This window comes from Oncorhynchus masou, chromosome 6 (assembly GCF_036934945.1).
Source record: "Oncorhynchus masou masou isolate Uvic2021 chromosome 6, UVic_Omas_1.1, whole genome shotgun sequence".
NCBI lineage: Eukaryota > Metazoa > Chordata > Actinopteri > Salmoniformes > Salmonidae > Oncorhynchus > Oncorhynchus masou.
In genome coordinates, this window is record NC_088217.1 from 75,565,850 (window position 1) to 75,592,114 (window position 26,265).

At 43.1% G+C, this 26,265-nt stretch overlaps 1 protein-coding gene across 1 annotated transcript in view; it reads left to right on the plus strand.

Moving 5' to 3' along the window:
• LOC135542632 (radixin-like) overlaps nt 1–26,265 on the plus strand; it is a 36,147-nt gene that overhangs the window by 2,082 nt on the left and 7,800 nt on the right. The window contains exons 2-11 of the mRNA XM_064969741.1: nt 3,519–3,610; nt 19,356–19,439; nt 22,346–22,441; nt 23,169–23,291; nt 23,876–24,027; nt 24,142–24,225; nt 24,371–24,517; nt 25,116–25,212; nt 25,424–25,587; nt 26,068–26,198. Coding sequence (XP_064825813.1) covers nt 3,599–3,610; nt 19,356–19,439; nt 22,346–22,441; nt 23,169–23,291; nt 23,876–24,027; nt 24,142–24,225; nt 24,371–24,517; nt 25,116–25,212; nt 25,424–25,587; nt 26,068–26,198 — 1,090 coding nt within the window. The 5' untranslated portion in view covers nt 3,519–3,598. The remainder of the gene's footprint in view (nt 1–3,518; nt 3,611–19,355; nt 19,440–22,345; nt 22,442–23,168; nt 23,292–23,875; nt 24,028–24,141; nt 24,226–24,370; nt 24,518–25,115; nt 25,213–25,423; nt 25,588–26,067; nt 26,199–26,265) is intronic.

The following is a 26,265-nucleotide window of genomic DNA, read 5'->3' on the forward strand; positions in this document are numbered from 1 at the left end:
GCTAGACTTTCGGCTGGCTAGACTTTCGGCTGGCTAGACTTTCGGCTGGCTAGACTTTCGGCTGGCTAGACTTTCGGCTGGCTAGACTTTCGGCTGGCTAGACTTTCGGCTGGCTAGACTTTCGGCTGGCTAGACTTTTGGCTGGCTAGACTTTTGGCTGGCTAGACTTTTGGCTGGCTAGACTTTTGGCTGCCTAGACTTTCGGCTGGCTAGACTTTCGGCTGGCTAGACTTTCGGCTGGCTAGACTTTTGGCTGGCTAGACTTTTGGCTGGCTAGACTTTTGGCTGGCTAGACTTTTGGCTGGCTAGACTTTTGGCTGGCTAGACTTTTGGCTGGCTAGACTTTCGGCTGGCTAGACTTTCGGCTTGCTAGACTTTCGGCTTGTCTCTCAAAATGTTTGTGTGCGTGAACATCCCAAAAGAAAATGACCGAAGACCAAAACAAAAATTTCACAAAATATTGTCATATAGGCAGGAATTGTTTCGGATGGAATGCTGGTGTTAGTTGAAAAGCATCCCCGGGGCGAAAAGGGTCAATATCAGGGGGTGCTTTTATCTAGATATTTCCGGATATCTAAAATTTTATTAGATATAAGGAGTATACCTGCTCCAGAAACACGTCCTTCATTTCATATATTGAGATAGGATATTCTCTGTAATGGGACAGTTTCTACAGGCATCCAATTCGGACCTCAGAAATCTCCCTACCACCGTATGAGTCCAGGGAGATATCTGGGGTGAGATCCCTTCAAGACATGCCTCTGAGCGTGCACCCGCTTACATATTTTAACTCAGATAGGGTATGTGTCAACATGCTGACATGTCTAAGCCTTTATGCTTAGGCATGAACGAATCCACATACTTTCAGAAATGTATCATCTGTAGTCGTTACCTGATCATTTTTGGATCCATATTTCTCCCCATATTATTAATTTCAATGGATATCCTTACATGATATGTAATATTCATCCTCATATGTCTGATTGAAAATGGACTAAATCAGACTCATGATCAATGTCCAGCATCTAAATGATTTTACCTGTTCAGGCACTGAAAATCATTGTGCTTCGCTTCTTCACATAAAGGTGACATAACTGAGCATACAGCGCCATATTCAGAAGTAGGCGACAAGGCACGGAAAAGCAAATGTTTTCATATTTAATCCAAAGCACATCTGCCATTTCTGTTTAACAAATGCAGCATAGCAAATTCAGAGCTCCAATCGGAACACCTGTTTTCTGTAAAGATACAAACATAGGCCAATCTATGCTGAAAATGTAGTTGATTTATTTAACAGAAAATAAAAGTTGCACACCCTCAATCCCCCTGCAAGCCCTGTTTGTTATGGGCGATGGGTGCAGATTGGGTTGTCAGAGGCCGTCCCTGGCAGTCCAGGCCCTACGTGGTGATAGTTTGTGTTGGTCTGTAATCCACTACAAATTGTCAATGCATAAATCGTTCATCAAAATTGGGTCGATATTGCAAGAAAATATTGTCTTTTCGCATAACCATACCACAAGGTAGCTACGTACCTGCTTCATTCATGACAAGAAAACAAACTGGTACAAACTAGCTGGCCAAGTTTCTGGTTAGCGATCTTATATTAACCAGTAATACAAAATGCGCCCAAATGTGTTCCCCGAAGGGAAAGAAATGTTATTTGTTACCTAGCTAGGCTACCAGTTAGCTTTTACGCTCCCCCCTAATTAGTGAACCTTCTTGATTCTAGTTAACGTTACTAAGATATAAATAAAACATCTCAAATTAGATGCTCACTTTAGCTTTAACTTATTTGAGGTATTTTCGGAACATTTTCTAATTTCTTGTTGTCAGTTCGACCACACACCGCTTACAATCTAAAAAATGACAATTGGAACTCCACATCAGAAAAGGGGGATTCTTGTTGCTAGGCTGCCAGTTACAGTGCTTTTAGCTTGTGGTTTGCGTGTGCCTTTATGCAGGTGGAATACAAAACGTTTAGCAAGTGTCAAAGAATTATATGGATTTAATATTTTTCAAATTATTGAACATGTCCTCGAAATTCAAAGACGTATCAGAAATTGTCCTTATTTAGCTGATCAAAAAGCATATCAGGATCCTGATTATGAACCTCAGTCACCTCAGCATATGAAAATATACTATGCAGGCCTACTGTCAGTATTTGTCGTCATATAGAGAAATTAAGATGTCGTCATTAATGAGAAAATAAGATGTCCACATAGGCCTATCTCAGGATATCTAATGACTAAATATCCGGCCATACCATGTATGATATACGGAAGGAATCCCATAATGATTTCTGCATGAAAGAAAAAATATGGATTTCATATTCGACAAATTATTGAGGATGTGTAGAAAACTCATAAATGCATCAGAAATCGTCGTTATTTTCGGCATATCAAGATCCAGATATGGAGATCAGCAAAGAAAAGCATATCTGGAATCAATATAGCATATCTTGAATGTGCTGAGAACACAGATATGCGATGTATACAGTCAGCATTTGTCAACATGAAGAGAGGAAATGGGATGTCGCACATCTCAAAATATTGAATGAGTCCATATCCGGCCATAGGAAATGTCCATGTGTGATATTCAGAGTAATTCCAGCATCATACATGTCTAAAAGACACGTCTGGATTCAGAATTTGTCCTGGTATGGTGCAAATCCACACAACTCAAAATATGCATTGGAAATGGTCTGTATCCTCTAGAATATCAAAAACGTGTCATGTAAAGATATCCCCTGATATGGACCCTTTTCACCCAGTGCAGCAATAGTATGTATGACTGGGGGATAAGAGATTATGCTAAAGCCTTGGAGGGCTGAAATTGAATAGACCCCTCAGTCTCATGTTTTATTATCTCCCAGGCAACCGTTCTATATTTGGATCGGGCGTAATCAACCTTACATCTTCTTACCAGGTGATTCAAGTCATGAGATTACACTGCCACTGCACTCTTTACTGAAACAGCAATTTGATCAAACACATAGTTTCTGTATGGTTGATACCATTCCATTACTCCAATTGCAGCCATTATTATGAGAGGTCCTCCCCTCAGCAGTGTCCTGTAAATCACAGGTAATCCAAATTATCAATATAACTTACCAAGTTTGCTTTAATGATAGTGCTCTTTTCCTTTATTTTCTAGTTTTCTATCAAATTAGAAATGAGTACATACAGTGCCTATCATAAGTATTCACTCCCCCGTGGACCCCGAAAACTCTATTTTATTACGAGTTATTGGAGATTTCTCTGTACAACAGTTGTTTTAGTAAGGTCTATCTTATGTTTTACTTCCTGAGCTTTATTTCAGTCCGGTTGACCCGGACACCACAGTGACAATATCATCGTTACCCCCTCTCCACCCACTGACCTAAACTCCCCTTCATCTCTTTCATTTCTTCCCCTTTGCCCTGGTTTCTTTGTCTTACCCATGTGTTGCATCAGCTGTTCTACCTGCATTCGATCTGCTACAATGTCCCGATAACTGAACTGATCTTCTCTGTCCCCTAGGTCCTGTGACACAGGGAAGCTATCCATCCTGTGAGAGTTGTCTTCTCAGCTGCCGGGTGAAGGGAGGAGAGGAGACAAACATGCCGAAACCAGTAAGACCTCAGAAACAGAACTATGAACTGAATAGTAATGCAGTGGAAAGGACAAGATAACCAGTTCAAAACCATCTGTGGTCTTCATTGGTTAGATTGCTTCCTGTCCAGTCGATGGGAACTTAGTTTGTACTGCTGGCAACACAAGGGATGTGGTTTCACTTCCTACTTGGGCCACATGCACTGACTTGACTGCTGACTATCTGTAAGATGCTCTGGATAAGACTAGTGTCTTCGAGTGTACAGGAAGTTTGTATGTGCTTGTACTGCCCACCCTCCTTCACCCTTGCACTTGATTGTTCCCTTCCAAGACCCATGGTGTGATGTAGTGTAGGCCTGTGTGTATGTCTGCCTCCCAGGCTCTCAACCCATCTCAGCCACAGACACAGGGTCAGAGGCTCTGCAACACTGCTGCTATTGTTAACAGCTAATTGGACAGAGAGAATACCAGGGCCCTCTGCTGTACAAGAGACGCCAAAACAAACCATTCAATGCAGTGCATGGTATCCGATATCCACTGAACATTCTCACTGTTTCTCCTAGTTTCTCTGTTCATGTCTTAAGAAGCAGGTCGGGACATGGGGTTAGAGGATGAGTCATGTGGCTCTTGCATAACTCCTGCTTTGATTTTATGCTTAGTTATGATACAGAGTTTGATTTACGGTCAGTGGAGGAAAACATTGTAGGGGAGGGAGTGTTTTGGAAGCCCTGGTAGGGGAACTGTTCTTGTGTGAGACTGGAGTTATACAGGGCTGGTTTTGGCTCTTGTCAAATGATTAAGATGGCAGTTGGCAATAGTCACTGTTTTCTCTCCTTGTGGATATATTGGGAATCTGGGGTAGTGGAGAGAGGCGCAGACGTGCACTGATGATGTCATCATTCTTTGATTCTCTCTGTCTACTGAGTCATCAGCGCACCGTCCCAACACGGCGCACAGCAGAAACAGGCCAGGCACCCTTTTTCGTTAAGGTCACTGTCAAAGGCACTAGAGAATAGTATGTCCCCCAGAGTGAGTGGCCCCTGTGTGGCTGACAAAAAGGCCCCCAAACACTACCAAGGGGAATTCGGGGTGGCTGGATTCTTATCTGGAATATTCATACGTTTAATTTGTCCGTTACCCCTTGGCCTAAAATTTCCGCGCCCCTGCGGCAATGTAATTAACATACAGTGCATTTGGAAAGCATTCAGACCCCTTGACCTATTTGACATTTTCTTACCTTATAGCCTTATTCTAAAAAGCATTCTCAGCAATCTACGCACAATACCCCATAATGACAAAGCAAAAACAGGTTTCTAGAAATGTTATCAAATTTATAAATAATAAAAAACAAAGTAATTTACATAAGTATTCAGACTCTTTGCTATGACTTGAAATTGTGATCAAGTTCACCCTGTTTCCATTGATAGTCCTTCAGATGTTTCTACAACTTGATTGGAGTCCACCTGTGGTAAATGCAATTTATTGGACATGATTTGGAAAGGCACACACCTGTCTATCTATATAAGGTCCCACAGATGACAGTGCATGTCAAAGCAAAAACCAAGCAATGAGGTTGAAGAAATTGTCCGCAGAGCTCCGAGACAGGATTGTGTCGAAACACAGATCTGGGGATGGGTACCAAAACATTTCTGCAGCATTGAAGGTCCACAAGGCCTCCATTCTTAAATGGAAGAGGTTTGGACCCACTAAGTATCTTTCTAGAGCTGGCGGCCAAACTGAGCAATCGGGGGAGAAGGGCCTTGGTCAGAGAGGTGACCAATCAGGCCTTAATGGTAGTGGCCAGACAGAAGCCACTCCTCAGTAAAAGGCACATGACAGCCTGCTTGGAGTTTGCCTAAAGGCACCCAAAGGACTCTGACCATGAGAAACAAGATTCTCTAGTCTGATGAAACCAAGATTGAAATCTTTGGCCTGAATGCCAAGTGTCACATCTGGAGGAAACCTGGCACCATCCCTACGGTGAAACGTGGTGGCAGCAGCATCATGCTGTGGGGATGTTTTTCAGCGGCAGGAACTGAGAGACTCGTCAGGATTGTGGGAAAGATGAATGGAGCAAAGTACAGAGATCCTTGATGAAAACCTGCTCCAGAGCGCTCAGGACCTTAGCACGGGGTGAAGGTTTACCTTCCAACAGGACAACGACCCTAAGCACACAGCCAAGACAACGCAGGAGTAGTTTCCAAACAAGTCTCTGAATGTCCTTGAGTGGCACAGCCAGAGCCCAGACTTGAAAATAGCTGTGCGGCCACGCTCCCCATCCAACCTGACAGAGCTTGAGAGAATCTGCAGAGAAGAATGGGAGAAGCTTGTAGCGTCATGCCCAAGAAAACTTGAGGCTGTAATCGCTGCCAAAGGTGAATCAACAAAGTACTGAGTAAAGGGTCTGAAAACGTATGTAAATGTGATATTCCATGTTTTTGTTTAATAAATGTGCAGACATTTCTACAAACCTGTTTTTGCTTTGTCATTATGTGGTGTTGTGTGTAGATTCTGAGGGAAAAAACAATTGAATCAGTTTCAGAATAAGGCTGTAACGCTAGAGGTCTGAGTACTTTCTGAAGGCACTGTAATAAAAACATCCCCATCAAAATCTGTCTGTTTAAGCTAGAGATGTTATGTTTTGTATGGGCTGCATCTCAATCTACTGCATCCACCGATAACCCCCTTCCGCATCTGCGGTAAAAGGTGGGAGAGCTAGAGTGGTGTTTGTCAGACCATGAGACGTCCCGAAAATCTGTCTTCTCATGAAAACATTTGTAGCGTACGAAAGGTTTAGCCTACAAACTATGATGAGTGATGACTCGAACACGATGGTGTACTCCGTTTTGCTCTAGGACGACCATAAGACTCATCTGAAGTCGATACAGCCTCTTCTGCCAACTTGTCTGTGGTGTCCGAACGGTTTGGGTACACACTCATGTGACCCCTCTGTGGAAAGTTGAGACTCTCACGAACACTACGGTGTTCTCCAATACCAGTAGAATATATATATATTTTTTTTAATGGAAGTATATATGGAGAGTTTAGTACCTAAATAAAGGGATAAATGCATGTCAAAGTCATTTCCTGATTTATTTTTATAGCTCTCAGATATAGGACAGACACTTCAGAACAAATTTAGTCCCAAAAATATTTCAAAATGATCTACAATGTAGTGAATCTGTTAAAATAAAAAAATGAATTTTTATTTTTGATACCTTAAGAGGTCTTAAAATTCAAAATCAAATATCTAAATAATGGTATGACCATCTTTAAACAATTCCATATGTTATTTTAGAACCCCTCTCTTGGTTTAGACTGGGATTAGACTCTAGGTTAATCCAGCTACAATTCATGATAGGATTAATTAACCTGTTTTTTTTAAAATTCAGCAGGTGAATGAAACTGCACTGAGGATGGAACATTTTAATATGTTAAAAATGGCTTTGGGAAGTCAAACGGCTCCTAACTTTTAATGGCAGGCTGCTTAGTAGGGCTGAGAGTCCATGTGCTTGTTTGTACCCCAGGCAAGGCCTTGTTTTGCTGTGCTGGTAGCCCACCTCTGGGGTAGCGGTAACAGTGTGAGGTCAGGGGGGTTGGGGTAGCCTATACTGAATAACCTGCATTATTCATTGGGCATAAGAACTGGCACACGCTGACCAAACCCCCCCTCTCTTCCCGTAAGCTTGGCGGGGGGTGTTTATGACCCGACAGACCCCACAGGAAGGGACCCCTGCAGGGACGTGCCTGTTTTCTCTGTCTTGTTGGGTTTGCTGCAGAAGGGCCTGAGTGTGAATTGGGCCCATATAAATGGGAGAGCTGTGTCAACATCCTGTGGAAGAAGGGTAAGGGGATGAGTAGGAGGACAGGCTGTAAGTGGTGGGGGGGGGCACTGGGTGACACTGCAGCCTTGTTTGCTAGCTTTGTTTTCTGTTATATCTCTGTCTGCTAGTGAAAGCTCTGCAAGGCCTTGGTGAGCTCTGTCAAATCGCATAGATAAACCAACAACACAAAGTTGGAGCAGCATCCATTATCCTCACGCCTGCCTGTTGAAGTCCAAACAGACTGACTGGGCCCTAGTTAACATTCTAGCCTGTCTAGGGCTGCACTGTCTAGGGCTGCACTGTCTAGGGCTGCACTGTCTAGGGCTGCACTGTCTAGGGCTGCACTGTCTAGGGCTGCACTGTCTAGGGCTGCACTGTCTAGGGCTGCACTGTCTAGGGCTGCACTGTCTAGGGCTGCACTGTCTAGGGCTGCACTGTCTAGGGCTGCACTGTCTAGGGCTGCACTGTCTAGGGCTGCACTGTCTAGGGCTGCACTGTCTAGGGCTGCACTGTCTAGGGCTGCACTGTCTAGGGCTGCACTGTCTAGGGCTGCACTGTCTAGGGCTGCACTGTCTAGGGCTGCACTGTCCAGGGCTGCACTGTCCAGGGCTGCGTTCAGTACACAAAAATGTAATGGGATGTTTAATTGAACTGAAACGGTGCTGTACTGAAGGACCAGTTAAAAACAGGGAGGGGTTGGATTGTGTGTTCAAAATGCACCACTGTTTTTTTTTTGCTTCAAGCCACACCCACCGAACGGAGCAAACCTGTCTGTTCAAGTACATACCAGAACGTTTTGGGAAAAATGTGTTGTTCATTACAAACCGTTCCGCAACGTACCAAGCGTTCAAGCAAACTGAACACACCCCTGGTCTATGAGTCTGAGTGGAACGCTTCCTGATCCTGTGCTCTGTTGACAAGCACCCAACCTGATCCTGAGTACGTGTGTAGGTGGGGATTCCTCCCCTCCCTCCCCAGTAGGGGGGTTAATCAACCGGACAGACAGCTGCTTATTGCCCAGCTGGCCAGATTAACAATTCCTCTCTGACTAAAGGAGAGCAGTCCTGTGTGTCTGTCTGAGACCTCCTCTCAGCAAAGCCTATGTAAACAGCTTATGGACAAACAGCTGCACATTTACTGAGGGGATTGTCTGAGAGAAGACTCATCCTCTAAACAAAATGCATGACGAGCAACAGGATAAAGATTCTGACTGAAAAGTGTCTCAGCTAACACTTCTAGAACTCTCTCTCACACACACACTGTGTGGTCCATTCGGCCTTCCTTTCATCACCACTCTGTTCATGCATGGCCTCTCTGGGGCATTTGGTCTTCCACATTTAGCTCTGCCCTACTGACTCAGTCACATGGATGGTGGGAAACATGACCACTAGAGGCAAAAGACAGATCCCTTTGACCATGTCCCTCACACACCTGATCACACTCCCAATTGCCCTAATATGAGTCCTCCTTAGATTCTTGTGCCGTTTTCTTCTAGGCCAGAATCAGAACCGGTGCTATCGCCAAGAGACAGTGCTACTGTACTGTTTTTAGTTTGAAATCCACCAGTTGTATCACATTGATGGTTTATGTACTGTATTTGGGGTGTCATGAGTAACTGGGGCTTGGTTCAGTGGTGTTTTCAGAGGATGTGATTAGCTGTGTGGGTGCTATAGCACGTCTCTCCTCCCCCTCTCCTTCTGTCCACCAACGGGACAGCCAGGGATTATGGAGAGCCGTCTGTCTGCCTGGCTTTAGCTAGACTACTCTCTTCGCCTTCACACTCCGTGGGCTAGCTGTGTTTTTGGCTCAGATACACATGCAGGCATAAACACACATACACAGGCACACACACGTACACACCCAGGCATACAAACCCAGAGATATAGGCAGAAGCGCGTGCGTGTGAAGTCTAACAAAGGTCAGCACCTGCACAGCTGATTGCTGGTGGCAGGCAGCCCCCACACAAACACCAGTAAAGGGACATTCAAAACATCTGTTGGAAACACAAGTTAAGCACTTGACTCTCCATAACAGCTTTGTAACTCTGATACCCAACAAGGCGTCCGTTTGTCCTGCGGACACTGCATGTTGCTACTTCATTATATAACGGGACTAAGGCATGGTCTTTCCAAGTCAGTTTATCGCTGTTGGTTAGCTCTTTAGGAAAGACTTGTTACGTGATCATACTCGTTAAAGGGTTAAAAGTATGTGTGATCATTGTTGAGTGGTCCCTGCAGCGTACGATCACAAACGTGACTGGAACAGTAGCATCAAAATATGATGCAACAAATGCGTCTAAACAGCGTTGTTGTCTGAAAAGCATCTAAACAATGTTTTGCACTGATGGGAAATAAATGTCTTCACAACTTTATTTCACAATTTAACATTTTTATTGTAAAAGATAATTGCGAACATAACACGGAACACATCCACAGGTAAACTCATTCCATAAGAGAGAAATGTAGTATTGTTTAGAAAAGAGATGCATGTTCGCTAAGCTAACAGAAGCTAAATTATTTATAATGGCAGACATGTTTTTGTTTGTTTGACTTGGCGAAAACTCCCTAATCCCAGAATGCCATTCACTATAAGACGCAAATAAACAAAGTCAAAGATGGCTGCGCTCATTGCCTGAAAAATATGAACGTAGTTTAGCCACTTTTCAGCATATTGCAAATCGTTGATGTACTTGTTAGTTTATACAAGAACCTGGGCACATAACTTGAAAGTAATTTACCGTTTTTGACAAATCACCAATGATTTCACCTCACAGGTCATCACACCAAATACAAGCCTACTGCCTAACCGTAGCGCGAAAGCTATGCAGGGATGAAACCATTTTCGGGGGTTGTGAGGAAGTTCATTTCATTTGTGGGGGGCTTTCAAGTACATGGGGGGTAGAAATGGGTGAAGGTATTGGAAGGGATATGATGCAGGAAATATTACAATGATGGGGGATTTATCAATAAATGGGGGGCAAACACAGATGTTTATACGATAAAATAAAACCCCTGGAAAGGGGGTCTGAGCTGGCGACCCTGAGGTACCCAAGTTACAGTCTGATGCCGTGTTCAAAACAACTGGGAAATCTTAGACTTCCGACTTCAGTGCGTTCAAGACAATAGGGAACTCTGGGGGGACTGTAAAAAATAGTTTTGAATGGTCATCTAACTCGGAATTCCAACTCGGGCCTCTTTCTAGAGCTCTGACTTTCCGACCTGAAGATCATTGACGCCATGATTTTACCTAGTATTTTTCCGAGTTGTCTTGAAAGAACCATAAGTCAGTCAAGTGAACTATCCATTTACGACCAGAATGCATTTAATGATGTCAACAAACATGGCTACAAACATGGCCTAGCATTAGCTCATAATAATCAGTACAGCATTCAAATAAGTATTTTACACACCTGTCTATTACAATCTATGCATGATTTGTCACCAGTACTTGAAAACGTGAATAAAACAGTAAATATATTAGGATCTGTATTTACAGCAGAAACAACACTATATACAGAAAATAAGCCACTTACTTTGATTGGAATGCACACGTCTAAAGTCCAATTTGTAAGGAAAACAAAGGCAATGCGGGCGCCTACCTGAAAATGTGCTGGGGGGAAGGCCTGTTCTGACTAGGATGCACAATGTTTTCATACTTGATCTGGGGAAACACTAGGGAGTGCTTGAGCTCTCGTTGAAGAGAAGTTTTTCGGGCTCAGTAAAACCTCAAACAAAAATTGTCCACAACAGTGAAATTGGCTACTTCTTATATGAATTAACAAGGAAGTGGAACACATCTCAATTCAAACTCTCTTAGAGTATAGAACTTGTTTGAAAATAATTTGAAATTGACAAGTTAAAATGTTGCTTAAAGGTAATTAGCAAGCAGTATGCCTTGGTTTGAGGGCAGCGCGGGTAACTTCTGTGACATATCAGTCGCATTTTGGAACAGTGAGAGCATTCTGACATCACAGACATGAATAAACTCATTCAGTGGCAACAGTTAGAGATATTTGGAACTCACACGTGGAAAGGTTAGGAAAGACTTGTTACTTAACGGTGACCTTGTGCCTGTGTTGTGGTGGTTTGGTTTATATGTGTACATATTCCCTTCTAATCCCATCCCCTGACTGACTCGAGCAGGTATTTGAGGGAGGGGACCTGACCTGAGTTCCTTAGAAGAAACACCTCATTTAACCTTAACCTTTCGAGCAACCCCTCGACAACATTCCGCTGAAAAGGCAGCGCGTGAAATTCAAAAATATTTTTTAGAAATATGTAACTTTACCACATGAACAAGTCCAATACAGCTAATGAAAGATAAACATCTTGTTAATCTACCCATAATGTCCGATTTAAAAATAAAATAAAAAATAAAATGCTTTACAGCTAAAGCACAACAAATGATTGTTAGATCACCGCCAAGTCGAAAAAACACACAGCCATTTTTCCAGCCAAAGATGGGGGTCACAAAAAGCAGAAATATAGATAGTTAATCACTAAGCTTTGATGATCTTCATCAGATGACACTCATAGGACATCATGTTACACAATACATGTATGTTTTTTCCGATAATGTGCATATTTATATCCAAAAATCTCAAGTTTACATTGGCGCCTTACGTGCAGTAATGTTTTGATTCCAAAATATCCAGTGATTTTGCAGAAATACTCATAATAAACATTGATAACATTTACATTTAAGTCATTTAGCAGACGCTCTTATCCAGAGCGACTTACAAAAAGATACAAGTGTTATTCACAGAATTAGAGAGACTTCTCCTTAATGCAACTGCTGTGTCAGATTTCAAAAAAACTTTACGGAAAAAGCATAATCTGAGAACGGCGCTCAGAACCCAAAACAGCCAGAGGAATATCCGCCATTTTGGAATCAACAAAGTTAGAAACTACACCATAAATATTCACTTACCTTTGATGCTCTTCATCAGAAGGCAATCCCAGTTTGACAATAAATGACAGTCCTTTAGAAACATGTCAAACGATGTATGGAATCAATCGTTAGGATGTTTTTAACATAAAACGTCAATGTTTCAACCTGAGAATTTCTTGGTCTTCTGAAAAGCACTGGAACGAGAGGTAACTCTGTCGGGAGCGCGTGTCATGAGACCAAGGGTCTCTGCCAGACCACTCACTCAATGAGGTCTCATGAGCCCCTCCTTTATAGTAGAAACCTCAAACCAGTTTCTAAAGATGGTTGACATCTAGTGGGAGCCCTTGGAAGTGCAACCTCATCCATATCTCAATGTGTATTCGGTAGGCCAAGCTTTGAAAATCTACAAACCTCATATGTCCCACTTCCTGGTTGGATTTTTCTCAGGTTTTCGCCTGCCATATGAGCTGTGTTATACTCACAGACATCATTCAAACAGTTTTGGAAACTTCAGTGTTTTCTATCCAATACGAATAATAATATGCATATATTAGCATCAGCTTTTTCAGTTCTGCCCATAAGTTTTCTATAGGATTGAGGTCATGGCTTTGTGATGGCCACTCCAATACATTGACTTTGTCCTTAAGCCATTTTGCCACAACTTTGGAAGTATGCTTGGGGTCATGACCCATTTGCGACCCAGCTTTAACTTCCTGACTGATGTCTTGAGATGTTGCTTTAATATATCCACACATTTTTCCTCTTCATGGTGCCATCTATTTTGTGAAGTGCACCAGTCCCTCTTTCAGCACTCACCCCCACAACATAATGCTGCCACCCCCGTGCTTCACGGTTGGGATGGTGTTCTTCGGCTTGCAGGCCTCCTTTTTCCTCCAAACATAACAATGGTAATTATGTCCAAACAGTTCTAATTTTGTTTCATCAGACCAGTGTACTTTTTGGAGAAATGTCCTATCTTTGTCCCCATGTGCAGTTGCAAACCGTAGTCTGGCTTTTTAATGGTGGTTTTGGAGCAGTGGTTTCTTCCTTGCTGAGCGGCCTTTCAGGTTATCTCGATATAGGACTCGTTTTACTGTGGATATAGCTTCCTGTTTACTCCAGCATCTTCACAAGGTCCTTTGCTGTTGTTCTGGGACAGATTTGCACTTTTTGCACCGAAGTAAGTTCATCTCTAGGAGACAGAGCGCATCTCCTTCCTGAGCGGTATGACTGCTGCGTGGTCCCATGGTTTTTATACTTGTGTACTATTGTTTGTACAGATGAACGTGGTACCTTCAGGCATTTGGAAATTGCTCCCAAGGATGAACCAGACTTGTGGAGGTCTACAATTTTTTTGGGGGGGTCTTGGCTGATTTCTTTTGATTTTCCCATGTCAAGCAAAGAGGCACAGAGTTTGAAGGTAGGCTTTGAAACACATTAACAGGTACACCTTCAATTGACTCAAATGATGTAAATTGCCTATCAGATGCTCCTAAAGCCATGACATAATTTTCTGAATTTTCCGAGCTGTTAAAAAGGCACAGTCAACATACTGTATGTAAACGTCTGACCCACTGGAATTGTGACACAGTGAATTATAAGTGAAATAATCTGTCTGTAAACAATTGTTGGAAAAGTTACTTGTCATGCACAAAGTAGATGTCCTAACCGACTTGCCAAATCTATAGTTTGTTAACCAGAAGTTTGTGGAGTGGATGAAAAATGAGTTTTAATGATTCCAACCTAAGTGCATGTAAACTTCTGACTTCAACTGTAGCAGTAATTGTCAACATCCGTAAGACCAAGGAGCTGAAAGTGAACTATAGTAGAAAGAGGGGATTATGCCCCCATCCACGTTGACGGGCTGTAGTGGGGCGGGTTGAGAGCTTCAAGTTCCTTGGCATCCACATCACTAAGGACTTAGTCCACAGATGCACACAGCAGGGAAGAGAGTGTTAACACACTATACTCACTCTCACATTGGCACGCCCACACACACATACTCAGTTTATTAGGTACACCCATCTAGTACTGGCTCGGACCCCCCTCCCCCTTTTGCCTCCAGAACAGCCTGTCTTCTTTGGGGTATGAATTCTGCAAGGTGCCGGAAACGTTTGTTGCTGAATTGGTATCAATTCACTCACTTTCCTGCGTGAAAAGCCTAATGTCGTTTTAGGTCACTCGTTTTGCCCATTCTAACGTTCAAATGAACAGTAACTGGATGTCTGTGTGCCTGCTTTATATAGCAAGTCACAGTGAAGTGACTCACTGTCTGGAGGAGTGATCCATTTTCGTGAACGGGGGTGTACTGGCCGATGAGACTACACTACACTACACATGCACACGCATACCGGCACGAACACATACAGTGAAATGTTGATATGAAAATCAAGCATGTACAGTGCCTTGGAAAGTATTGACTCCTTGACTTTTTCCACATTTTGTTATGTTTTAGCCTTATTCTAAATTGGATTCCATTTAAAAAATCTGTAGCAATTTACACACCCTATAATTTTTCTATTTTATTTTACCTTTTATTTAACTCGTTTAAGTCAGGTAAGAACAAATTCTTATTTTCAATGACAGCCTAGGAACAGTGGGTTAACTGCCTGTTCAGGAACAGAATGACAGATTTGTACCTTGTCAGCTCGGGGATTTGAACTTGCAACCTTTCGGTTACTAGTCCAACGCTCTAACCACTAGTGAAAACAGTTTTTTATGAATGTTAGTAAATTTCTAAAAAATAAACATATGTTTACGTAAGTATTCAGCCCCTCTTCTATGAGACTCGAAATTGAGCTCCGGTGCATCCTGTTTCCATTGATCATCCTTGAGATGTTTCTACAACTTGATTGAATTTACAACTTGTTGTAAATTCAATTGATTTTACATTATTTGGAAAGACACACACCTGTCTATATAAAGTTGACCATGCATGTCAGAGCAAAAACCCAGCCAGAGCCCCGTGTGACCCAGCCAGAGCCCCGACTTGAACCCGATCGAACATCTCTGGAGAGACCTGAAAATAGCTGTGCAGCAACGCTCCCCATCCACCCTGACAGGGCTTGAGAGAATTTGCAGGAAAGGATGGGAGAAACTCCCCAAATATAGGTGTGCCAAGCTTGTAGCGTCATACCCAAGAAGTCTCAATGCTGTAATCGCTGCCAAAGGTGGTTCAACAAAGTCCAGGATCTGAATGCTTATGTAAATGTGATATTAGTTTAGTGTTTTTATGTCATTTTACAGTTTAATATTTTTTTTATGATTAATTAGCTAAAGATTATAACCTATTTTTGCTTTGTCATTATGGGGTATTTTGTGTAGATTTGATAACTTTTTAAAATACATTTTTGAATAAAACTAACATAACATTGTGGAAAAGGTCAAGTGGTCTGAGTACTTTTCTGAAGGCACTGTACTGGTACACACATTTACATATTTGCTGCTGCTGTTCTTTTATCTATCCTCATATCTTGTCACTTTACTGTATCGACCTCATCTCGTACTTCTGCACGTTGAGCTGGTACTGGTACTTCCTGTATATAGCTCCACATTGAGCTGGTACTTCCTGTATATAGCTCCACATTGAGCTAGTACTGGTACTTCCTGTATATAGCTCCACATTGATCTGGTACTGGTACTCCCTATATATAGCTCCACATTGATCTGGCACTCCCTGTATATAGCTCCACATTGATCTGGCACTCCCTGTATATAGCTCCACATTGATCTGGCACTCCCTGTATATAGCTCCACATTGATCTGGCACTCCTTGTATATAGCTCCATGTTGATCTGGTACTCCCTGTATATAGCACTATGTTGATCTGGTACTCCCTGTATATAGCTCCACGTTGATCTGGTACTGGTACTTCCTGTATATAGCTCCACATTGATCTGGTACTACTTGTATATAGCTCCACATTGATCTGGTACTGGTACACCCTGTATATAGCTCGATGTTGATCTGGTACTTCCTGTATATAGTTCCACATTGATCTGGTACTGGTACTCCCTGTATATAGCTCCACGTTGACCTGGTACTTCCTGTATATAGCTCCACGTTGATCTGGTACTGGTACTTCCTGTATATAGCTCCACGTTGATCTGGTACTCCCTGTATATAGTTCCACATTGATCTGGTACTCCCTGTATACAGCTCCACATTGATCTGGTACTGGTACTCCCTGTATATAGCTCCACATTGATATGGTACTGGTACTCCCTGTATATAGCTCCATATTGATCTGGTACTGGTACTTCCTGTATATGGCTCCACATTGATCTGGTAGTCCCTGTATATATTTCCACATTGATCTGGTAGTCCCTGTATATAGCTCCACATTGATCTGGTACTCCCTGTATATAGCTCCACATTGATCTGGTACTCCCTGTATATAGCTCCACGTTGATCTGGTACTTCCTGGATATGGCTCCACATTAATCTGGTACTGGTACTTCCTGTATATAGCTCCACGTTGATCTGGTACTCCCTGTATATAGCTCCACATTGATCTGGCACTCCCTGTATATAGCTCCACATTGATCTGGCACTCCTTGTATATAGCTCCATGTTGATCTGGTACTCCCTGTATATAGCACCATGTTGATCTGGTACTCCCTGTATATAGCTCCACGTTGATCTGGTACTGGTACTTCCTGTATATAGCTCCACATTGATCTGGCACTCCTTGTATATAGCTCCATGTTGATCTGGTACTCCCTGTATATAGCACCATGTTGATCTGGTACTCCCTGTATATAGCTCCACGTTGATCTGGTACTGGTACTCCCTGTATATAGCTCCATATTGATCTGGTACTGGTACTTCCTGTATATGGCTCCATATTGATCTGGTAGTCCCTGTATATATTTCCACATTGATCTGGTAGTCCCTGTATATAGCTCCACATTGATCTGGTACTCCCTGTATATAGCTCCACATTGATCTGGTACTCCCTGTATATAGCTCCACGTTGATCTGGTACTTCCTGGATATGGCTCCACATTAATCTGGTACTGGTACTTCCTGTATATAGCTCCACGTTGATCTGGTACTCCCTGTATATAGCTCCACATTGATCTGGCACTCCCTGTATATAGCTCCACATTGATCTGGCACTCCTTGTATATAGCTCCATGTTGATCTGGTACTCCCTGTAAATAGCACCATGTTGATCTGGTACTCCCTGTATATAGCTCCACGTTGATCTGGTACTGGTACTTCCTGTATATAGCTCCACGTTGATCTGGTACTTCCTTTATATAGCTCCACATTGATCTGGTACTACTTGTATATAGCTCCACATTGATCTGGTACTGGTACACCCTGTATATAGCTCGATGTTGATCTGGTACTCCCTGTATATAGCTCCACATTGATCTGGTACTCCCTGTATATAGCTCCACATTGATCTGGTACTTCCTGTATATAGTTCCACATTGATCTGGTACTGGTACTCCCTGTATATATTTCCACATTGATCTGGTAGTCCCTGTATATAGCTCCACATTGATCTGGTACTCCCTGTATATAGCTCCACATTGATCGGGTACCTCCTGTATATAGCTCCACATTGATCTGGGGGCTTGTACGTGTAAAGCAAGCATTTCAAGGTAAAGCATACACCAGTTGTATTCGCTGCATGTGACAAATACAATTTGACTTGATTTGTCTGCCCAATATACATCTGTTAGCATGTTTGGTAGATAAACTTCTTATCATAGTTCTAGCTCTAGTCTACTTGCCTTTTTCTGTGCTGTACTTGGATGCAGGTGGAGAGGGGTCGCATGTGTGTCTAACAGTATATATTCTGTCCCTCTACTCGTCCCTACCTGGGCTCCAACCAGGGACCCTCTGCACACATTAACAACTGACACCCCTGAAGCATCATTACTCATCGCTCCACAAAAGCCACGGCCCTTGCAGAGCAAGGGAAACAACTACTTCAAGGTCTCAGAGCGAGTGACGTCACTGATTGAAACGTTATTAGCGCGCACCCCACTAATGAGCTAGCCATTTCACACCAGTTACATGTGCTTTCATTGGAGAATACTGAATGGTTAGTGGAGCAGAGCAAGAATACAGGAGGTTTCATGGCTAATTAATGCTAGCGAGACAGAGGCAGATGCACAGTCTCTACAGTGTGGTTTTTGTGAGAGCGTCACAGTACTGTGCTGGATATTTACACATTTTCTGGATAAGTAATGGTGTGTTTGTGTGTGTTTTGGGGTAAACGGGGATAGAGAATGTGTGTGGTGTTCCTGTCCTGAGGTTTCATGGGTAATTCATGATAGAAAGAGGAAACGGGGCGAGCAAGGGAAGCTGCTTCTCTCAATGGGCCACTAAGGTACTGTAACCTTAGTCGCCCACAGCTGCACTATCCGGATTGGTGTGCAGCTGGCCGCCACTCGGCATCATCTTTCGCTCTGCATATCGCACTGTCTTTTTTTATTTTCCCCTCTGCCTCTCCAGTGAGGGTGTGTGTGTGTTTGGGTAAACCGGGATGGAGAATGTGTGTGTCTCATGGAGGATGCCCTCGGGGTCAGGCCTATACTATCAGCTGTGTGTCAGGTCTGGTGCCAGGCCAGCCTAGTGCATCTCAGACAGCAGCAGCCAATGGCTGGCCTCGCTCCTCTGCTCCGCCTCACAGGGAGGAGGAGGCGGCCGCTAAGAAGGGGAGTACTCACTGAGTGCTGAGAGGGCAAAAAGACACACACAGGCACTACATTAGCCCATTCAAACACACACACACACAACACTCCTTCAGTTCTCTGTCTTGCTGGAAGGCCTTTGTTGCTCCCTTGAGGAGTGTTCAGTCTCCTGCACTAAAACAAACTGAAATTGAGTTTGTTCATTTCATGTCCACCAAAATGGCTGACTCAATACCATTTTTAAATGTGTTAAAGCTGCATCTGACACATCCTGAAACGCTGACCACGGCACACAGTGGTGACAGTGTCGCATGAAAAGTTGACAGCCTACAGTACAGCAATACAGTGAATGGAAAATTACATGCAACTGGCAAATAACATGCAAACTTGTTTTGTAGATTAATGTGCGGGTCACCACCATGGACGCAGAGCTGGAGTTTGCCATCCAGCCCAACACCACTGGCAAACAGCTCTTTGACCAGGTAAGCAAGAGAATTCACTTCACAAGAGAACTTAAAACCTAATAGAGCTATAGTATGAAACATAAGATCAAGTGGGTGCTTTACCTTGTTCCTGGATGAGGTTAATTTCTCCCTTTTTTTTAGTATTATCATTGAAGATAAGTATTTTGATATACACTGTCCTGATTGATGTGTAGTCAGTTACTGTTATAGCATCAGTACTGTTCTCCCGTCATAATGGAACAGCGTTACTGTGACTGACAGTCTGTTACTATTGTCATGGTATCAGTACTGTTCTCCTGTCATAATGGAACAGCGTTACTGTGACTGACAGTCTGTTACTATTGTCATGGTATCAGTACTGTTCTCCTGTCATAATGGAACAGCGTTACTGTGACTGACAGTCTGTTACTATTGTCATGGTATCAGTACTGTTCTCCTGTCATAATGGAGCAGCATTACTGTGACTGACAGTCTGTTACTATTGTCATGGTATCAGTACTGTTCTCCCGTCATAATGGAACAGCGTTACTGTGACTGACAAGTCAATCCGAGGCAGCACGCCCATTGCAATATTGATGTCCCTGGCTGAAATATTCATATGATATAGACATCTAGCTAGCTGGGGTAAAACTGGGGCCTGCCCTGGTCCTATGGTTCACTCAAAGGATTTGTCCCATGAGGGCCACCTCAATAAGTTGAGAGTGGAGACAATGTCCCCAATTAATTACATTGATGTAATTTCAACGATGAAATGGTTAAACAGTAGTTTTGAGGGTGCATTGGAGGTCATTGAATGACGGACTGTTTTTGTGATCTTTATTGTTGGATAGTTATTTTCTGCAACTTCTCAGCCTGACACTGGAGGAGGAGGAGGAGGATGATGATGTAATTAGAGGTCGACCGATTAATCGGAATGGCCGATGAATTAGGGCCGATTTCAAGTTTTCATAACAATCGGAAATCTGTATTTTTGGGTGCCGATTTGCCTTTAAAAAAAAATTTTTATATGCCTTTTATTTAACAAGGCAAGTCAGTTAAGAACACATTCTTATTTTCAATGACGGCCTAGGAACGGTGGGTTAACTGCCTCGTTTAGGGGCAGAATGGCAGACTTTCACCTTGTCAGCTCGGGGGAGCCAATCTTGCAACTTTACAGTTAACTAGTCCAACGCAATAACGACCTGCCTCTCTCTCGTTGCACTCCACAAAGAGACTACCTGTTACGCAAATGCAGTAAGCCAAGGTAAGTTGCTAGCTAGCATTAATCTTATCTTATAAAAAACAATCAATCATAATCACTAGTTAACTACACATGGTTGATGATATTACTAGATATTATCTAGCATGTCCTGCGTTGCATATAATCTGACTGAGCATACAAGTATCTGATTGAGCGGTGGTAGGCAGAAGCAGGAGCATAAACATGAATTCAAACAGCACTTTCGTGTGTTTTGCCAGCAGCTCTTCGTTGTGCGTCAAGCATTGCACTGTTTATGACTTCAAGCCTACCAACTCCCGAGATGAGGCTGGTGTAACCGAAGTGAAATGGCTAGCTAGTTAGCGTGCGCTAATAGCGTTTCAAACGTCACTTGATCTGAGCCTTCTAGTAGTTGTTCCCTTTGCACTGCATGGGTAACGCTGCTTCAATGGTGGCTGTTGTCGTTGTGTTGCTGGTTCGAGCCCAGGGAGGAGCGAGGAGAGGGACGGAAGCTTAACTGTTACACTGGCAATACTAAACTGCCTATAAGAACATCCAATAGTCAAAGGTTAATGAAATACAAATGGTATAGAGGGAAATAGTCCTATAATTCCTATAATAACTACAACCTAAAACTTCTTACCTGGGAATATTGAAGACATGTTAAAAGGAACCACCAGCTTTCATATGTTCTCATGTTCTGAGCAAGGAACTGAAACGTTAGCTTTCTTACATAGCACATATTGCACTTTTACTTTCTTCTCCAACACTTTGTTTTTGCATTATTTAAACCAAATTGAACATGTTTCATTATTTACTTGAGGCTAAATTGATTTTATTGATGTATTATATTAAGTTAAAATAAGTGTTCATTCAGTATTGTTGTAATTGTCATTATTACAAATAAATAAATACATCGTCCGATTTAATCGGTATCGGCTTTTTTGGTCCTCCAATAATCGGTATCGGCGTTGAAAAATCATAATCGGTCGACCTCTAATTGTAATGTCCGAGCCTAATTTCTATCCCTGTTGAGGTCCCTATATGCCTGTAAAGCTACTCTGTAACACATGTTAATGATATCGTCGTGACAATCAACAGTACCAGAGCATTTTTTCACAAACAGAAACTGGAGAGCATTTAGGAGGGCTGAAGAACTGTAGTGAATGAGACCATTGACGCGCAGGCAGGTGGCGACTGTCCTGGACGGTGGGTCCAGCTGTCTTCTTACACTTCACAGTGTGTGTTTTGTATTCCCAGTACACACACACACGCACACACAATCCATTTCCAGGGAATCAGCAGGAGTTATGGCCATCCGCCTCATTGCCCTCCTCTGCAGTTAACAGACAGAGTGGATCTAAGTAGCTTGTTGCCGCGTGTCAACTGGCTGGGCTATTAGTCACCCTCCCAGAGTTAACGGTGAGCCCAGGGCCCACTGTGGGGAAGTTATGCCACAGTGGGCCCATCGCTGCCGAGGAGCCTCCAGTCAGGCAGAGGCTAAAACGCCCCTCTCAATTAAACCTGCATTGCAGTATATTTATTTACACAGTAACATGTGAGCCTAACTTTCATCCTAGTCACATGAAGTCTGAACTTTTGTCATGAAACAAATGGTTGCTACCATGTTACATTCTATAGGACTTTTCACATGAGAAATGTGACTTTTTCAGTAATCCCACCCTCCCAACTGTTTTAATGGTGGAGTATTGTCTGATGTTAACAGGTTGTGAAGACGGTGGGGCTTCGAGAGGTCTGGTTCTTCGGACTGCAGTACGTGGACAGCAAGGGTTACAGCACGTGGCTGAAGCTTAATAAAAAGGTGTCTTCTCTCATTCTCTCTCTCGTGGTTTCTCTTAGTTTCTCTATCTCTTCTCTTACTCTCTGTTTCCAGAGCGGCTGCCAGCAGGCAGTCAGTTTGAGCTGGTTATTAGGCTGTGGTCAGGGGGCCTCAAATATGCACTTTCACAGACTTCCTGTCACACTCAGGCCAAAGACCCCCAAAGAAACTGCTCCAAAGTGCCTGTAAAAGACGGCAAGAGAGAGAGAGGGAGGGTGTGTGTGTGTGTGTGTGTGTGTTGGAACTAGTTCAGTAGTCGTAGAGCAGTGTGGTTCTGTCAGGGTGATCTACAGCAGGATTTATTGTAACAGTTGTCTCCAGTGGAAAGTGTTCTGATTCTAGGCCCCGGAGCCTGGGACGTAAGCGGCTGTGAAGAGGGTCCAATCCTATCACTAATTAGGATAAGATTAGGTAACAGAAGTTTGTTCATACCTTTATGGCTTCATAACCAACTTCTATGATTTAGCTTTATAGCCCAGCTTATAAAGCTTAGATTGTAAAGCTTCTAGATCCTCCAAGTATCTCAATAGTCAAACACGGATGCTTACTGAGCATGCATCTTAGCCAGCCACGCTTTTCCCCTGTCAGTGCAGATAAGGGAGAGGAGACAAGGCGATAGAAGGCACTCCAGACTACTGACAGTCGTCTAGTCTACCTCTAGTGGTCTTGTTGTGTCTGTACAGGGCTTTAAAGGTGTTGTCCCCTCTAGGTGACAGCCCAGGATGTAAAGAAGGAGAACCCTCTGCAGTTTAAGTTCCGGGCCAAGTTCTTCCCTGAGGACGTGTCTGAGGAGCTGATCCAGGAGATCACACAGAGACTCTTCTTCCTGCAGGTAACTGACACGAGCTGTGTTCCAATACTCATACTAACCATAATATTTGTGACATAAATTGAGAATGTCAGTATGCTTATTGGTCATAGTATGGATATATTTAGTATGCCAGAAGTTTCTGGATGTTGTACATTCACCAAAATACGAAGTATGCAAACAGTGGACACTATTTCTGTGGTTTTAGGGCCCATAATGTAATTCTTCAGAAAATGAGCGTGGCTTCAACGGTACGCTCAACTGAAAGGATACCGTTAGTTCATCTTAGCATACAAATAGTATGTTGTATTCAGTATGTTAGTATGGGTATTCGAACAACGCTTCCGTCTTTGTCGCACAGTGATGCCACCACGTCAGTCGGAGGGAGGCTTTTCATTGATGGTCTAGGATTCTAAGTCATCAGTATTATAGGTCTTGACAGTCAAAAACAGACATATTTTTTTAATATATATTTTTACTTGTGGTGTCTTGATGCCAAATCCTTCCTAAATTCAGTACTTTACTGGGCAAGGTGAGATGAGGTCACATGACATCTACTTTATTTTTCCCTTTTTGTTTTCCTCTCTCCTTTTGGCTTCTCTGACCAGGTGAAGGAGGCCATTTTGAACGATGAGAACTACTGTCCCCCGGAGACTGCCGTGCTGCTGGCATCCTACTCTGTCCAGGCCAAGTATACCGACTACAACAAAGATAGCCACAAGCCTGGCTACCTCACCAACGACAGACTGCTGCCACAGAGGTGAGTGGCCACTGGCCAGAAGCAGGGATATCCCGGAGTCATGCACCATCCACATCCTAACAAGGAAATAATTTTTAATTTTTTTCTTCCTCTGGAATGTCCTGTGTTGTGTAGAGTCCTGGAGCAGCACAAGCTCACCAAGGAGCAGTGGGAGGACCGGATACAGACCTGGCATGAGGAGCACCGAGGCATGCTCAGGTCTGTGTGGATTTCTTTCTCTGTGTGTGATTATGAGGGTTATTGGGAGAGGTGTTTTGTCTTGTAGAAGATGCATTTGTCTGAATGGTTCCACCACATCGAGACATTTCCATGTCAGAAACGTAACGATGTGCTTTTCCCCCAGAGAGGACTCTATGATGGAGTACCTGAAGATAGCTCAGGACCTGGAGATGTACGGAGTCAACTACTTTGAGATCAAGAACAAGAAGGGGACAGAGCTGTGGCTGGGAGTGGACGCCCTGGGACTCAACATCTACGAACACGAAGACAAGTCCGTCTCACTACTACAGCTGTATCAACTATGGCTGGCCTATTGGAAATCTACTGTAATGATAAGCAGATGTTTAATCAGATTTCGCCCAGTTGTTCTACTTTACAAACTGTAGTTTGAGTGTTGGGGTGAATGAAAGATGTCCAAGAAGAAAAGGGAGAAAGAGAAGGATGAGTAAATGTTACTTTTAGCAGTAGAGGAGAGGGGTGGGGGAAGAGAGTAAGTAGGGTCTGTTACTATTCCGGTCTTCCCCTCATTTGTGGATGGGACACAACTGTGGCACGGCTTTGAAATGGTTTCCCGTCCTGCCACTCAGACCCATTCCCTTTCTTTCCCAACACTGATCTCAGATCAGCTGGTAGACAATAATGCAGTGCCACATTCTTGAGTAGAGACTTGCATTGGCAGGACTGAAATCTGATCACAGATCAATATAGTATACAGCAATTGACTTGGATTTGGACGTCTCTCGCCTATCATTGCCAACTGCTGGCAGCTTTTATAGCACAATATTTTACACTCCAAAATACAACTTAATTTTGAATATTGAAAACTGTCTGTGTGCATCAATTACCAAATATCAACATTTCCCCCCCAGACTGACACCAAAGATTGGCTTCCCTTGGAGCGAGATCCGAAACATCTCCTTCAATGACAAGAAGTTTGTCATCAAACCCATCGACAAAAAAGCTCCAGTAAGTCTCCCTTCGTCTGATTTTCCTTTTAAGATCCTAAAACAACAAGATGTGAAGGGACAGATCCCTTTTCCAGAACACTTTAATAAGTAGTAGTGAATTATACTCTAAAGAGTTTATCATATTCTCTGTTGTCAAACATAGGATGGCTAGGTAGACCATGAGATTACTAACGGTTTCCCCTAAATTCGGGTCTCCTGTGTCCCTGTAGGACTTTGTGTTCTACGCGCCACGGTTGCGGATCAACAAGCGGATCCTGGCTCTGTGTATGGGGAACCACGAGCTGTACATGAGGAGGAGGAAGCCTGACACCATCGAGGTGCAACAGATGAAGGCCCAGGCCAGAGAGGAGAAACACCACAAACAGCAGGAGAGGTACAGGAGGAGCACATAGAGACGCACACTAACGCAGACACACACCTTCTGACAATACCCTGGATCAGCACCACAAGAGGGCAGTATTAGACTGTATATAAATTGCTATCAAGGATATTTACTTTACTTTCATAGTCATAGCTATATGTTGACAGAAATGAAAGCCTATGTAGAGACATTCCATAGCAGGTATGCTGTATATTTTAACCTTTCTAGCAAACATAATCACCTTTTCAGAATATTTTATAATATCAATAAAAGTCAATAATATCCATAATGTTGATATTACATACAGACATTAACAAGACATAATGTACAATACATTGACATGTTAGTTTGATACCCTGGATATTACTGTACACTTTAATAAGATACAAAATCACTTAAGGTGACGATGAAAAGCACACCTATATAGTGCTTCGTTGCAAGGGTTAATTTCCTAGCGGTTAGATGAGATATCCCTTCATCAATTCCTGACAGAGCCCAGCTGGAGAACGAGAAGAAGAAACGAGAGCACGCAGAGAAAGAGAAGGAGAGAATAGAGCGAGAGAAGGATGAACTGATGGAGAGACTGAGGCTGATCGAGGACCAGACGATGAGGGCCCAGGAAGGTACCAGTCAGCCTCTTCCCACAGCTCCCCAGAAGTTCAACCCTCTAACTTTCCTCCTGTCTCTGTA